The sequence below is a fragment of the Silurus meridionalis genome, chromosome 20, assembly GCF_014805685.1.
Source record: "Silurus meridionalis isolate SWU-2019-XX chromosome 20, ASM1480568v1, whole genome shotgun sequence".
NCBI lineage: Eukaryota > Metazoa > Chordata > Actinopteri > Siluriformes > Siluridae > Silurus > Silurus meridionalis.
The window spans coordinates 4,516,947-4,533,067 of record NC_060903.1 but is presented as its reverse complement, the minus strand read 5'-3'; the positions used below and the strand labels follow the sequence as shown (position 1 = coordinate 4,533,067).

Sequence of the window (16,121 nt, the reverse complement as noted above, 5' to 3'; positions counted from 1 at the left end):
AATGGACATTTGGTGCCTACCAGGTTCCTTTTTGAGTCTGGTTCCTTTCAAGGTTTCTTCCTCATACCATCTCAGAGAATTTTTCCTTTCCAGTCAGCACTCGCTTGCTCATCAGAAATAAGCAATTATAAGGAACACACTTATAGACAGTAAACTTTTTTATTCCTTCTACAATCTTATACCTGCTTTATTGGTGTAAAGCTGCTTTGAGACAATGTTTGTTGTGAAAATTAATTGAATTGAACTACACAATTAAAGCGGTTATAAAAGTATGTATACTGTATAAGTGTGTTGCTTATAATTGTAAGTTTGTCCTTAATGAGTGAGCCAGTGGCGGCTGTGGAAAGGAAAAACTCCCTTAGATGGCATGAGGAGGAAACCTTGAGAGGAACCACACTCAAATGGAAACCTATCCTTATCTTGGTGGCACCGAATGTCCATTTATTGCAGTGCAATTCCTGGTCCTGAGCCATATTAATATATATTGCTATTAATTACAGTTTAAATCCATTTTCAATGTTCTTGAGTTGGCCAGTAATTTCATGGATCTTCAGGCTGTTGAGGTGGAACCATCCGTAGGTGCACAGTGGTCTCCAGTTGAAGAGATTTCCATCCAGATGTAGGGGGTCAGGATGAATCCGGCAGATCTGAGGAGAAGAAAGGGGGAGAGAATAAGGATGACAGGGAGAGAGAAATAAAGATTGTTAAGCAATCTTATTGTTTCGTAAACTTAAGACACTATGGTGTGGTCAGGTGCAGTCAGGAACTCCTGCAAGACCAGCTATGGCACTAAACTAAAAGAAAGAGCCAGAAGATAACACACCTTCTGTGTTCGCTGGTTAGCTCATGTGTTTCAGTGGTTGCTGCCATGGTGAGTGGGAATCGGCTAGAAAATTGCCCAGAAAAGAAGAGCTTTCATCTTTTCATTAAATTCCGAGACAAATACACCAATCAGGCATAACATTACCACCACCTGTATAACATCTCCTCGTGCCACCAAAACGGCTTTGACTCATAAAGACATGGATTCCACAAGTCTTCTGGAGGAGTGCTGCGGTTTAGAGCCCCGCCCGCTCCCGCTGAATTTCCGGCCATTACCGCTCGCTCCCACAACGTGTGTCCCGTTCCCACGATTTTTGTCCACTCCTGCTCTCAAACATTCTGTCACAGCTTATAAAGATTGTGCACAAATTTACACAAACATTAGGGCTACGATTAACTTACAGAATTATAGCAGATATAAACCATAAAGCACCGCACACGACAAACACCCTGGGATTTACATTTTTTCATTGACCTTTAAAAAACTAACTTATAAACAGTTTTCAAACAAAACATTACAACTAACGGCATCCACGGGACGGCGATACTCGCGCTATACGGTATTTTTTTGACTGCTCGGTCTCGCAAACGTGAAACCGCATGCTCACACGTGATTTACGTCGGGTCCCGCAATCCCAACGCAGCCCTTTTACTGTGGTGTCTCCTGCTAAGACTTTAGCAGCAGATCCATCAAGTGCTGTAAGTTGTAAGATGGTGCCTCTAGTGATCTGGGGAATATGGAGGCCAACACCTTCAACTCTGTAACTGTCATGTTCTTCAAACCATTCGTGAAGCGTTTCTGCAGTGTGGCAGGAAACATTATTGTGTACAAAGAGCCTGATGATAACTGATAACACTGTTGCCCTAAACAGGTGCATTTATTCTGCAGCGATGGTTAGAGAGGTAGTGACCCCCACATACTGTACACGCCATGACCCCATGTGTCATTCACCACTTTCCTGCTTCCAATTCTTTCTTTCTTTCTTTCTTTCTTTCTTTCTTTCTTTCTTTCTTTCTTTCTTTCTTTCTTTCTTTCTTTCTTTCTTTCTTTCTTTCTTTCTTTCTCACAAATATCTGTCTTTCTTTTTCTTTTTTTTTTCACAAACATCTTTTTCTTTCTTTCTTTCTTTCTTTCTTTCTTTCTTTCTTTCTTTCTTTCTTTCTTTCTTTCTTTCTTTCTTTCTCACAAACATCTTCCTCTCTCTCTCTCTCTCTCTCTCTCTCTCTCTCTCTCTCTCTCTCTCTCTCTCTGTATGGCACGCTACTTAGCTAGCGCTAATGCCCACAAAACGATCCAATTTCTACTGGTGCACATGTTTGTGACCTCAGTTAAAAGTCAGAAAGTGATTAGTGTTTCAATTTGAGCCTCAAACTGTGTGTAAGATAATATTAAAATATTTTTTGGCTTTTTTTCTCATTAAGAGGGTTTTTTTTGTTTTTGTTTTTTTGATATTTTGATACCTCTGTTTGTTCCTGGAGCTCGTCATTCTGATTTGTCCCCCACAGTATCTGGTCAGCAGGTTGTTTCTCTTTTAAAACTAAACATTCCAACAGACTACAGCAAGTAATTTCAACAAAATCAAATCAAGTGCATTCTGGTGACTGCTACGATAATGTTCTAACATTCACAATGGAGTTTATTGGTTACGGCGACTCGTACCATGGGCACGTGTTAAAGCCAGTATGTAAAAAGGTCACGGTGAGACTGACCTCAATTATTTACTAACATTAGCATTGTGGTGCAAAACCAAAGAATGGAAACACATCAGTACAACTTCATCTTGTTTGCATGGAAAAAAAAATGTCATCTGTTTACTGTGATTAAATACAACTCATGCATTTCTCGTTCTCTTTGTAGATAAAGAGTCTCGGAGGGCAGTAGCGCACGAGTATTTAGGTGAAGTGCTGCGCATCCTGAGGCAGGTGATCAGCACTTACCCTTTACTCAACACCGTGGAAACACTCACCGCCGCCGGTCGGCTCATCTCACAGGTTAAAGGTCAGTGCTGCTGAAAAACTAAATCATGTACAAATCTCGCTTTGTTTTTGCTCCACATCCACACCTGTCTCAATCTTTTTCCAAAACAGGGAGGAGATCAGTAGCCACACTTATCCAACCCACTTACAAACCGTATAAAATCGGGTGAATTTTCTACAGTAGCAGCTCTCACAGTGCTTCCACTGGAATTTGGATAGAGGATTGCTGTATATACACTGATCAGACATAACATTATGACCACCTGCCTATTGTGTTGGTCCCCCAAAACATACCTGACCCATCGAGCATTAACAGCATTCACTTTTTTAGCAATTCGAGATGTTTGTTGCGTATGGGGCTACATAGCCACAGACCAGTCAGGGTGCCCATGCTGGTCATAATGTTATGCCTGATCGCTGTATAACTAAAATTTATTTTATAATGTCTTTTCTTTTTCTTTTTTTATGAATAAAATTGGTATGGTAATCTGAATCTAAAATGGTAATAGATTTGGGTCAGGTTAACGCACTAAACACACACAAGTCACCATTCTAATGACATTTAATTGAACTTTAACTTATTTATGACTCAGGACTCCAGTGTGCTTACGGTACACACAATCCCCCTTAGCCGATTAGGTCTTCCTTTCTGGGACCTCATGGAAAGTGGTAGTTCAGTTGTTAGGGCTCTTGAGGTTAAGAGTTCAAGCCCCAGCACCACCAGGCTGCCCTTGTTGGGTCCTTGAGCGATGCTGCTTCAGGGATGCTGTATCATGATGGAGCCTGCGCTCTGACTTCAGCTTTCTAACAAACTGGGATACACGAAGAAAGAATTTCAGTGTGCTGTAATGTACAGTATCTCACAAAAGTGAAAGGAAGAGTAGTCAATGTGCAGTTTGTTTAGCAGTACAGATAGACTCTTCTGTAAAAAAAAAACTCAACATACAGCCATTATTGTCTAAATAACTGCCAACAAAAGTGAGTACACCCTAAGTGTCAAAACTGTGTCCAAAGTGTCAGTGTTTTGTGTGAGCGCTATTGTTATGTAGAACTGCCTTAATCCTCCTGGACATGGAATTCAGCAGAGCTGCACCGGTTGTTGCTGGGATCCTCTTCCACTCCTGATATCTGTCTTGAAAAACCTCTGTATGATCCTGGCCACTGTACTGTAACTCAGTTTCAGGGTGTTACAGATATTAGTGCCGAGGCCATTTTTGTGAAGAACAACATATCTTATTCTCAAGTTCTTAGAGAGTCTTTACCATGAGGTGCATGTTGAACATCCGGTGGTCAGTATGAGAGAATTGTACTCAAAGCACCAGAATCTAACTGCTAATACAAGATACACAAATATCCTGTCAAGCAGACAAAAGCGTGAACATGATGAATAAGACATGTGGCTTTGCATGATTACATGACAGCTGTTATCACTTAGGGTGTACTCCCTTTCGTTTGCCAGCTATTAAGACTATAGAGGCTGTATGTTGAATTATTTTCAGAGGACAGAAAAATCTGTACTGATATACAAACTGCACATTGATACTCTAAGATATATCCAAGTTTTATTTCTATAGTATTGTCCCTTGAGAAGATCTACTACAATAGTTGCTAAAATGTGGGGGGTGCACTAACTTTTGTGATATACTGTACATGTAAAAAAGTAAACTGTCTGTCTTTCTTTCTTTCTTTCTTTCTTTCTTTCTCACACACCTTTTTTATTTGTATTTGTATTTTTCTTTCTTTCTTTCTTTCTTTCTTCTTTCTTTCTTTCTTTCTTTCTTTCTTTCTTTCTCACATGCATTTTTCTTTAATTCTTTTCTCTTTTCTCTCTCACAACCTTTTTTTTTTTTACTTTTCTTTCTTTCTTTCTTTCTTTCTTTCTTTTCATTCTTTCATTTTATACACATCTTTCTTTCTTGCTTGCATTTTTCTTTCATCCTTTTATCGTTTTCTCTCACACATTTTTGTACATTTCTTTCGTTCGTTCGTTCTTTCTTTCTTTCTTTCTTTCTTTATTATTTCTACACTTATTTTTTTTCATTCTTTTATCTTTTCTCTCTCACAACCTTTTTTTACTTTTCTTTCTTTTTTTCTTTTTCTTTTTTTATTTTCATACACATCTTTCTTTCTTGCTTGCACGTGAGTAGATTTCTCAGAGTAGATTTTTCTTGATATATTGATGCAGTCTGTCTGTTACTGGAGCTCGGGGTTCTGATTTGTCCCTCACAGTATCTAGTCAGGAGGCTGTTCCTCTTTTTTAACTGAACATACCAGCAGTAACAGGCTACGGTTGGTAACTTCAACAAAACAAAATCAACTGCTAACTGAATGTACCGAGCCAAAATGGTGCAATTTATTCCGTTTTAATCCAAAAAATGTTTAATTGAGGACAAACATTACTTGTAAAATACAGCACTTCTTTTTTTTTTTTTACGGAATGCAATTGTTCCAAAGCTGCCGTATGAGTTATTGTAACCCGGCAAGCAGAAGTAAGTATGAGGAGGTTTACAGACTTTTCACGGCATTGTCTCATGCACCATTTACACGCCAAACGCCATTGTTTCACGTGAATTGTGTACAGGCTTCAGTTATGAAGGCAGCAATGAGGCACAGAAGAAGGACTTTGAAAAAGCCATCGAGACCATCGCCGTCGCCTTCAGCAGCAAGTGAGTGCAATCGTGTCCGAGCTACATCATGTGCTTGTTTATTCCATGTCAAAACTTCCCTTTTTTTTACACCGAGACTGCAACGCAATCCGGGGGTGACTGGTTCCCGACAGCAACCTCATCAGCTGCGAACTCTCTGCTTTCCTTAATATCCACATTCGTACCGTAACGTGCTGTTGCATCAGTTACAGTTGTGTAGGAGCACGTAATGTGTAAACGAGTTCTCGGAGTGTGTTGACAGCAAGTTGGCACAAACACACAGTGCTGTTTTGAGTTCTCAAATCTGACTATAGTTTTATATGAATCAGAATCAGAAAGAGCTTTAGTGCTTCATTACGTTCTGGTGACAGAAGCGTCCAGTCGCACATTTATAATTTTTTTTGATTGAAGATAAATAAAATAAAAATTTATAAAATAAAAAAAATAAAGTTAAAGTAATATTGCACATTTTTAATAAAAAAAACCAACAAATAATTAAATTGTATTATTGCACAAAAAAATACTAAAAATACTACTTTTTACTGCACAATGAGGAGAGCATTTAAATGTTAATGACAGGGTTTCTGTGGGATCTTAAAAAGTAAAAAAAAAAAAATCTACAATTAAAAAAATCTATTTTTCGTGCATGTTTATCGATACTTCGCTTAGAAAAAAAATTAAAAAGGATGCAGGGTGAAATCCGGTTGCTAACAACGTATTTGTGTGTGTTTTTGATGTCATGAGAATAAATTTCATTCTTAATGGTCTAAAAAACCTCTTAAATTTGACTTAAGGTCCACCTTTAATTCAGCAACCGTAAATGTAACTATAAAGAGAAAAAACAAAAATGCAGCAGCAAATTGCTTTGTTGTTAGATAAATAAAACATCGTCCGGATGGTCTGCTTCGTACCACTTTGATTATTGTCTGATTTGGTCAACTTTGGATATAATGATTATTATCCTATAACAGCACAACACTAAATTTATTTACTCCTTACTTATATGATTTTGGGTTCAACCTGGAAACCATCCTCCTGTTTTTTTAACTGCAGTCACACATGTCCATCAAAATGTAGAGAACTACACGTTCCAGTGTGGAAAGCAAGCTTCATTAATACTAAGCTTAAGTTTGTCTGTTTGTCTTTGTGTAGCGTATCTGAGCTGCTGATGGGTGAAGTGGACAGCAGTACCCTCCTGTCTCTGCCTCCTACTGAAAAGAGCAGGGTAAGAGGGAGTGTGTGTTTGTGTGTGTGTGTGTGTGTGTGTGTGTGTGTGTGTTTGATTGGGGGGAGGCAATTCTTGAAAAGTTAGATGAAAGTGTTGACAGTAAACATGGCCGCATCGTCATTACAGCATGCAGTGGTGCTGCGATGTTCCTGATATTAAGGACATTAATGGAAGTTTGGAAAATCGTATCAGGACTAACTCGTAACTCGTGTATAATCAGAGGTGGAAAGAATAATAAAATATTCTACTCAAGTAAAAGTACTATTACTTCAATGAAATGTTACTGAAGTACAAGTAAAGTTACCAGCCTAAAAAAACTGCTCAAGTAAAAGTCAAACATTGCTCATTTAAAGTTTAGAGTCAAATCTATCGACTTTTTTAACAGCAGTCTTGGTGGGGGATTTTAGTGTAGTCCAAAAAGGAAAAAACTAAAAGGATAAAAACTAGTTGTTTTTAATTAAAGGAACACCTTTACATATGAAAGTGCAATAATACAAAAATAAAAAACAGTACAGATTTGGAAAAACTACTTTAAAGTAAAAGTGCACAAAAAACTACTTGATCATAGTAACACGAGTAAATGTACAACATCTTTCCAACTGTCGGTTTATCTGCCTATTTATTTTTATTTGTCTGTCTGTGATTATAAGAATAATTAAGAAGATAAAGTGCATGATCACAATCCTGACATTTGTGCTAATGGCAAGAAAAAACAAGACAAAAAAAAAAAGAATATATATATATATATATATATATATATATATATATATATATATATATATATATATATAGCTAGAGAGAGAGAGCAGGGCGGATGCTTTCTGTCGTTTATATGTGTATATGTGTGTGTTTTTGTCTGTCTGTTAGTTGCATCCTGTTCTAGGTATTTGTCACAGCTTCCTCTTCTACCTCTCGAGCAGGAAGTCTCCTGTTGATTTTTTTTTTTTTTTGCACTACCTCTTACGGATTAAATCTGTAGTTCTGTTCAGGAGGAACGCTTTTGGTCGTTATCTTCTGCAATGAGTTCGTTCTGCTCACTGCAGTTGCAGGACTGAAATAGGAATTAAAGACGGCGAAAGGCCACTAAGGTCAAGTGAACCATGCAGAAAACCTGACGTTCATGCCCACATGACTGCAGATAACAGCTCGTTTAACTAGAGAAGTGTCGGTTTCCTCTTTCCTGATCGTTCTGGCGAAACACTGGAGCTATACTTAGCATGCGTGTTTTCATCAATTCCCTTTAAAAACGGTCAAGTTTATTTGTTTAGATTTGGGTACATAATAAAGGATATTTAAAGGACATCAGCTGCAAAAAATTAATTTCTGTTCTGTTTTCCCTTTAGTCAAAAAACCTTGTATAACCTGTTATTACATTCTGAGAAAAGAGGAAAAAACTTTGTTTGCTGATACTTTCACTGTATAACCTAAAACAAAAAATCTCCAGTGGTGGACGAAGTACAGAAACCATGTATTTGAGTTAAAGCAGAGATAAACTCAGTAAAATATGACTCCAGTAAAAGTGAAAGTGCTCCCTTTAAACTCTCACTTGAGAAAAAGTACAAAAATATTTGCCTTCAAATGTAAAGTATCAAAAATATTGTGATTTATTATAGCTATCATGTTCCTATTATTATTTTTGTTACAAGACTTTTGCTCAATCAACTCAGGTTATGTGAAAAGACGCTGATGTTTCTCTTAGCGCACCGGTCTAATAATAGAATGATATTAATGAGTCAAACACTGATTGATATTTATTACAATGGTCATGAGCCCAAAACCTTCTTTTTAACTATTTAAAAAAAAAATCGTGTATAAAAGGCCACTGATGTTGTGGCGAGTAAATGTTCTGCTTGCTGTTAAACTGAAGCTGAACTGTACGTTGGTGATAAATATATACCACCAAGCGCCAATCAAAACAAGTTTAAAACAGAGCACGTCCTCGACCCTGATTGGTGACTCGCTGCATGTTTGATCAAGTTTTTATATCAGATACGTGAAAAAGCTACTTTATACAGTAACAAATTAAATTTACTTCCTTACTGTCCACCACTGAAAATCTCTAAAAGCAATCAGAACACATTAGAGTGGGTGTTCCAGTGTTTCTGCCTTCATCCATTTTTTTAATCAGTGTAGCATAAAAAATTGGTACAATTTTGTCACCTGATATTCTTCTAAACTTCAACTGAGTGCATCAGCTCGGTTTTTATACCTGAAAGTATTGAAGCCCTTTGTTTCAAAGTTGTTGCTCGTTCTGAGATGCTTTTCTGCTCACCATGGTTGTAAGGAGTGCTTTTTTGAGTTACAAAAGACTTCCTAGTAGCTAAAACCTGTCGGGATTTTCCTCAGACCTCTTCATGAACAAATATTATGTTTATTCCACAGCACGTGGTGTGAACGCTTCCTAATCGAGCGTAAATAAACAAAAAATTTGTTTGACTGTTGAACTAAATATCTGTATTGCAGGGTCCGTGTTGAAATGTATTTTACAGTTGCTTAACATCTGTAGTCTAATGATTTGTGTATATTCTGTTTGTGTGTATGCGTATGCACTTGTGTGCGACAGTCTATGGAGAACTTGTGTAGACTGCACTTGGGACAGAGTGTGGATGGAGGGAGCCGATGGAACCACGAGGACTGTAGTGAGTATCGGATAACCCTCAGTACTTTTTACTCAGTACTATCACCCATGTATTTACCTGTGTGTGTGTGTGTGTGTGTGTGTGTGTGTTAGTGATGAGTGCTGAACAGGTGGATATCCTCCTGCAGCACAGTGAAGGAGGAGTGGACTCAGCTTTGGGCTACGCAAAGGCCATCGCCAAGTACATGAAAGACATCATAAGCTACGTGGATAAGCGAATTATACTCGGTAACACATATACTGTACATTCTGAAAGCATCTGTCCAGTACACAGTCCTCTCTCTCTCTCTCTCTCTCTCTCTCTCTCTCTCTATATATATATATATATATGAAACCTGACTGAATTGCTAGTTTTGTAACATGCTCTGAATTTTGTTTGGCTGTCTAGAGATGGAGTTTGCAAAAGGTATTCAGAGGCTGTATCAATCAAGCAAGCAGGGCTTCGCACAGGTAGAGTGTGTGTGTGTGTGTGTTTGTGTGTGTGTTAGTTTTTTTTTTTTTTATATCTTAATTTTCAAAATGCACTGCATTTTATTAGGCATCACCCCGAACAGTCAAACATTTAACGTTCCGAAAGCCTGATTTCTCTCCCAGTCTCCCAGTCGGATCTTTGTTATGAAACAAGGATCATACCATTTGGTTTTATGGGGTGCTCAATGTTTGATTTCACACAGAACTACCGGTTTTCTTTAATAAGTTCAAATACAGCTTATTATGATGATGCTGTAGTCAGTGGTGGACAGTAAGAAAGTAAATGTAATTCTGTACTTAAGTAGTTACTGTATTTAAGCAGACTTTTTGCAGACTTTATTGATTTTAAAAAGTTTTATAGATATTTCTATATCTTTGTGTGATGATCTGCACATCATGGCTTTAAAATGTTATGAGGAATAGTTTTACGACTACCTTCGCCCATTATCTCTTTTTCTCTGTGCCAGACTCCCATGCCTTTGCTGTCGATCTATTCTCTGGCTCTGGAGCAGGACTTAGAGCAGAGTATGGGGGTGCAGCAGTCCCTAAACAATGTGCTCACACACTCCTTTCTTCAGGTGACACTCAAAATTACTTATTACTTAATGTGCATTTCCTAATATACATTTAACATATGTTTACAAGTAATGAAATAGCATGCGGGCTGTAAATGAGGATGAAATGAATTAAGATTCTTTTTTTTTTTCAAATTTGTTTTCTTTCATACTGCTTTAGCCTCTGACACAGCGTAAACAGGAACATGAGAAGAAGCGTCGAGAAATTAAAGAGCTGTGGCAGAGGGCCAAGAGGAAACTGGTATGCAGCCTCAATCGCATATATTCTTTATATGTTTATTCGGGCATAAATAAAGTAATGCATGTGTTTGAATAGCTTTTTACAAATACAGTAAAGTTAGACTTTTTACAGCCTTTATACAGGTATAGGGGGGGAAAATGCTGTGGGTTTTGTTCATATAAAGTGTGTGTGCACGCATGCTTGTCTGTACACGTACAGGCAGATGCCGAGAACAACCTGCGTAAAGCACGCCAGTGGTACCTGACCCGCTGTGAGGAGTACGAAAAGGCCCGACTCGTGGCCAATAAGGTGGAGGAGGAACACAGCGGAACTGGAAGCGGCTCCACCCACAAGACCCTGGACAGGAAGAGACGACACGAAGAGGAAGCTCGCAACAAGGCCAGTTCCTGTTCCAGACAGGAAATGACTCAACACCACAGATTCGCAACTTGCAGAACAAATTGTGACTTGTCTACACTTCACCTAGTCTGAGTTGTTACTGACAGTAAATGTTGATGCTAGGGCTTCTTCACATGTTCCGCCCACATACACACAAACTCTGACCGGTTTACAGAGAGGCAGACTGTGTAGAGTCATGTGTGGTATGTGAACCTGGCAGAAATGATAACATTGGCTCTGTAAAGTAAAAAAATCTGCTCATGTTTAAACGTTGTGGCCTTTAGTGGCTGTGAAAGGCCAGAAAGCTAATTAGCTGTTTATTCGAAACATATTATTTATTAACTACTATAAAATCTCCTTTACATGATTCAGTAAATACCACAAAATTAATAAGAAGAGTATGTGTGAAGGTTGTTAGCCTAGACCTGTCAAAGGGTGGAGGGATTTTAGTGGTTATGTAGAGGTTACATAACACAGATATAACAACAAGCATAACAACGAGTTTTCATCCGAATTCAATCCAGTAGCTGCAAGTACAAGCCTAGAAATTGAGTTGTTTTTTATGTGTATAATATAAATGTAGACATACAAATAGATAGATTATTAGTTAAAAATAAAAAGTTTAGATTCATAGCAGATACATGTTTTAACAGATATTACGCATTTTATTTTTTTTCTTTTACCTTTCGATTATATAAGAGGTCGACTGATTTTACCGATACCGATAGCTAGGTTGGATTGTACTTCCTGGTAACTTATTAAATATAAATAGTTTTTAAAATGGATACTCAATAAAAAATGGATACTGGATAAAACAGCATACATTCCATAATAATTAAAATAATACTGAACTTCATTACAAAAAATCATAAAAATGTGTTCAAATAAATAAATATGAATATATTAATTAATAAATATAATTAATTAATTGTAAATAATAAATATAATATAGCACTGTCTGTGAGCAAATTGCACAGTGCGCAGACTCGTGTGTATAAACAAACACAGCACGTGTTGGCAGTGATTCGCCTCTAGAGGCTGCTCTCGTAACAACAGCGGACCATAAGCCGGAAAAACTATCGTTATAGATTTTTGCCGATAGGCGACAGTTCCCGCAATCAACTATCAGTGCCGATTAATCGGTTTTCGACCTCTGGCTTTTAAAGATTGTCTGCTATGCGATGAAAGAGTTTTTACTTTTTAGTTACTGTAGAAACGATAATCAGTTCTGCTGTTATGGAAAATTACTCGGACCTCTTGACCACTCCGAATCTGCAATTGTTATGTAATCTTTTCTCTGTATTTATGTGTGTGTTCCAGGCAGAGGAGGCAGAGGCCACGTACCGCACTTGCATTGCTGATGCCACTACTCAGCAGCAGGAGCTGGAAGACATCAAGGTGAACGTGCTGAAACAGATCCAGGACGTCATCAGACAGAGTGACCAGATTTTGCGCGCGGTGAGTCTTCACCATGCACACGCACACTTCCTTTAGGGCTTCCCACACCAAACATTAGCAGCAATGTGTTTTTAATTAAGTGGTTATTAAGTATTTCCTCAGAAGTAAGGAACTGTCGGATCTCGTCAGGAGATTTCCAAGAGATTATTTCCAATATTGGATTAAACCAATTGGATCACACGTGGATCAGTGCGCATGTACACTTTAATAACAAACACAAACTATATTGTTTTCTGGTAAATACCGTATCAAAGTGGGGAAATACATTTGTGAAACAGTCCTTCACTTACTGAAAAATGTTGTACTTTTTGTGTGAAACAACCGGAACAGCAATTGTGTGTGTTGTGGTTAGATGTGCCAGGACAAAAAGCACAAAAATCTAGTTTAATATTAATTAGGGGGAATCCCAGTATCATTATCAAAGTTCAATTTAATGGAAGGGTGAAATCCAGGAAACTTGAAACTACGAAAAAAGGCTCAAGAAATATGGCTTATGAAGGTGAAACATGGAACAGGTAAACACAATAAGGTAACACAACCACATCACAAGGGCTAGATCAGAAACAAAAGGACATTTTGTTAACCTGAAATGAACCAACATGAAATTAAGACGCGGGTTAGTTTCCCACGCATTGAGCTCAAACCTAGAATATAAATGACTTTAAATGCTGATTCAGCACCAACACTGTGATTTGGTACAAGACCAGGCTTGATCTACTGCGTCTGATATACTGTTTTACTTAGAGTGATTCAAACTCAGCTAGACATCATCTAATAGTGAGCACATGGGTGTGTCTGTTTTTTTATTGTTTTGTTTTTTCTGTCATCAGTGCACCATATCGTACTACCAGATCCTGCACATGCAGACGGCGGCGCTGCCTGTGCACTATCAGACGCTGTGCGAGAGCTGTAAGCTTTACGATCCCGGCCAGCAATACGCTGCCCACGTGAAGAACCTGCAGCTCAGCACAGAGCGCGTCACCGTGTTCCAGTTCGAACCGTACTCCGCTTCAGGCATACAGTGAGTTCCTTCTTTATTAAAGAGTCCCTTATTACAGGGTGGCGCTATTTTCCTTGTGCAAGGTGTGGCTGATGTTCAACACTGTCATTTAGCAGAGCGATGTCCAGATTGTCATGAAGAGGAGAATGAATGGTTTTTAAACCAAACCAGGCATAACATTATGACATTGTAACATTAGGGCCGCAGAATAACACTTAGTTGGGATATACATTATATGTACAAAAGGACTGGGATACCTGAAATTTTCTGCCATATGTGGTTCGTCTCCAAACTGTCACCACAAAGCTGGAGGCACACAATTGTGTGGGATGTCTTTTGAATGCAGTGCAATAAAATTTAGCTTTCATTTGAAACCCAAAACCTGTTCCAGCATGGCAATGCCCCTGTACACAAAGTGAGCACCATAAAGATATAGTTAACATGGGTCGGAGAGGAAGATCTCCTGCTGTAGAGCTCTGACATTAACACCTTTGGTCACCCCAGGCCTCCTCACATCATCTATATCAGAACCTGACTTTACTAACACCCTTGTGGCTGATGAGCACAACAGTCCACAAGCACACTCCAGAATCTAGTGGAACATCTTCCCAGTAGAGTGGAGGGAATTATAAGAGCAAAATGGGAATAAATGTGGAATTCAATGTTTAAAAATCACATACCATACTTATGACCAGGTGTCTTAGTATATCAGGCAACAAGTGAATATTATGTCCTCAAAGTTGATGTGTTAAAAGCAGGAAAAATGGGCAAGCTTAAGGGTGTGAGCGAGTTTGACAAGGGCCAAATTGTGATGGATCAGAGCATCTCCAAAACTGCAGCTCTTGTGGGCGGTTCTCAGTCTGCAGTGGTCAGTATCTATCAAAAGTGCTCCAAGGAAGGAACAGTGGTGAACCGGCGACAGGGTCACGGGCGGCCGAGGCTCATTGATGCACGTGAGGAGCGAAGGCTGTGGTTCAATGCAACAGACGAGCTCCTGTAGCTCAAACTGCTGAAGAAGTTAATGCTGTTAATGGTCAATGGGTCAGAACTGTTTTGGCAGTAAAATGGAAACCAACACAATATTAGGCAGATGGTCGTAATGTTATGCCTAATTAGTGTATCTCAATATATTGATAAGCAGATAAAAAAAACTGTTGTATGGAATGTTTAAGCAAATATCAGTGAGGGTTGAAGCGGAATAAATATTTAATGGCAAATTTCCACAAAAGTTAAAGCTGGATCATCTCGATATATTAAAACGCAGCACTGCATGCGGTTTTAGGAAGTAGACAACACAGGCTGGTGTGATGCGTCCTTACGTGAATCAGAGTTACTGTTACTTCCCTGCCGTTCATATGTTAATTTCCTCTAAGACTAAGTTGCAACAATGATACGGTTTGGAAGTGCAACATACCCGTAATACCGTGTTGCTATTATTATTATTTCCCCTCTGCTTAGTCATTCTGCTCGCACACGTCATGACAGCATCCCCGACGACCAGCAGCATGGCAACGCAGAGACCCCACCCACCAGCGAACTGGGGATTTCTGCAGAAGGAGGCGTGGTCAAGACTAGGAGAGGTAATACACTAATAAAGCAATTGTATTATGTGACAAAATTCACCTTGATGCTTTTTTTCTTATGGTGTTCTGGTTGGGCTTTTCTGCAGATCGAGCTCATCAGGCTCATAAGTCCTGGCCCTCCACTATCAGTGATACAGACAGTATAGGAGGAGGAAGTGGACTGGGTTCTCCTACCACCAGCTCAGGTCTCAGAAACACTACTAACTACACACCTAGAGTCAGGCAGAGAACAAATAGATAGTAGACAATACCACATAAGAGACACGTACTACATACATGCACAAGATCTAATGCAGTGTGTGTTTTTACAGGAGATGTCTCGAAGGCTCCGAGACCGGTGTCAGCCGGAACCCTGTCATCCAATGAGGACATAGATGAGCAAGATGGGAATGTGACATCTTTTGAACAAAGTGAGCATTTAACACTGTTTGTCAAGTGATCGACGGAAATAATGAAAATTGAAATATAAAAAAAAAATTGTAAATGAAAGGCAATGTCGATAAACATTAGTAAAACGATTCCTACATTTTAAAGCCACAATATACAGAACATCACAACTCAAACATTTTGGATAAATGAATCTAAAACATAATTAAATAACTGATCTGCATTTCACCTGTAAGCAAATCGAATGAAATTGGCTAAATTGCTAAGTACTAAATGGCTAAGTACAGCGCAACATCGATGCACCAAAAACAATAAGAAATTATAAAAAAATTTCAGAATGAAATTAGAGCAGAATATACCTTTACAGAATCTCCCAGACATTAAATATTTAAATCCCTGCTGCTGAGAAGCACTTGTGTCTGTCATTTCTTTCTTTTCACATTTTTATTTACAGAATTATCATAATAAGCTCTATATTATCGTATTGGGAGAAGACCGGTAGTTTTATGTGAAATCATACATTGAGCACCCCCATATAACAAAATGGTATGATCCGCATTTAATAACACCTCTGTGGAGATTCGACCTTTCCACGCCTATTCATTTGATGAAGGAATATAATAAAATATCATTAGAAATATTTGTAATTCACTCAAAATAATTAGTTTTCCCTCTGAAAATGAGATATTCAGCATTTTTGCTAAGTGAATGATTAACA

The 16,121-nt window shown here is 38.4% G+C and overlaps 1 protein-coding gene across 2 annotated transcripts in view; it reads left to right on the top strand.

The window, feature by feature from the left end:
- arhgap45a (Rho GTPase activating protein 45a) overlaps positions 1-16,121 on the top strand; it is a 30,721-nt gene that overhangs the window by 8,204 nt on the left and 6,396 nt on the right. For both annotated transcript variants that reach the window (XM_046876122.1, XM_046876121.1), the window contains exons 3-16: positions 2,681-2,821; positions 5,381-5,465; positions 6,597-6,669; positions 9,236-9,311; positions 9,404-9,538; positions 9,699-9,760; positions 10,249-10,359; positions 10,517-10,597; positions 10,796-10,975; positions 12,296-12,433; positions 13,264-13,454; positions 14,892-15,013; positions 15,103-15,201; positions 15,328-15,426. In XM_046876122.1, the coding sequence (XP_046732078.1) occupies positions 2,681-2,821; positions 5,381-5,465; positions 6,597-6,669; positions 9,236-9,311; positions 9,404-9,538; positions 9,699-9,760; positions 10,249-10,359; positions 10,517-10,597; positions 10,796-10,975; positions 12,296-12,433; positions 13,264-13,454; positions 14,892-15,013; positions 15,103-15,201; positions 15,328-15,426 (1,593 nt within the window). The remainder of the gene's footprint in view (positions 1-2,680; positions 2,822-5,380; positions 5,466-6,596; positions 6,670-9,235; positions 9,312-9,403; positions 9,539-9,698; positions 9,761-10,248; positions 10,360-10,516; positions 10,598-10,795; positions 10,976-12,295; positions 12,434-13,263; positions 13,455-14,891; positions 15,014-15,102; positions 15,202-15,327; positions 15,427-16,121) is intronic.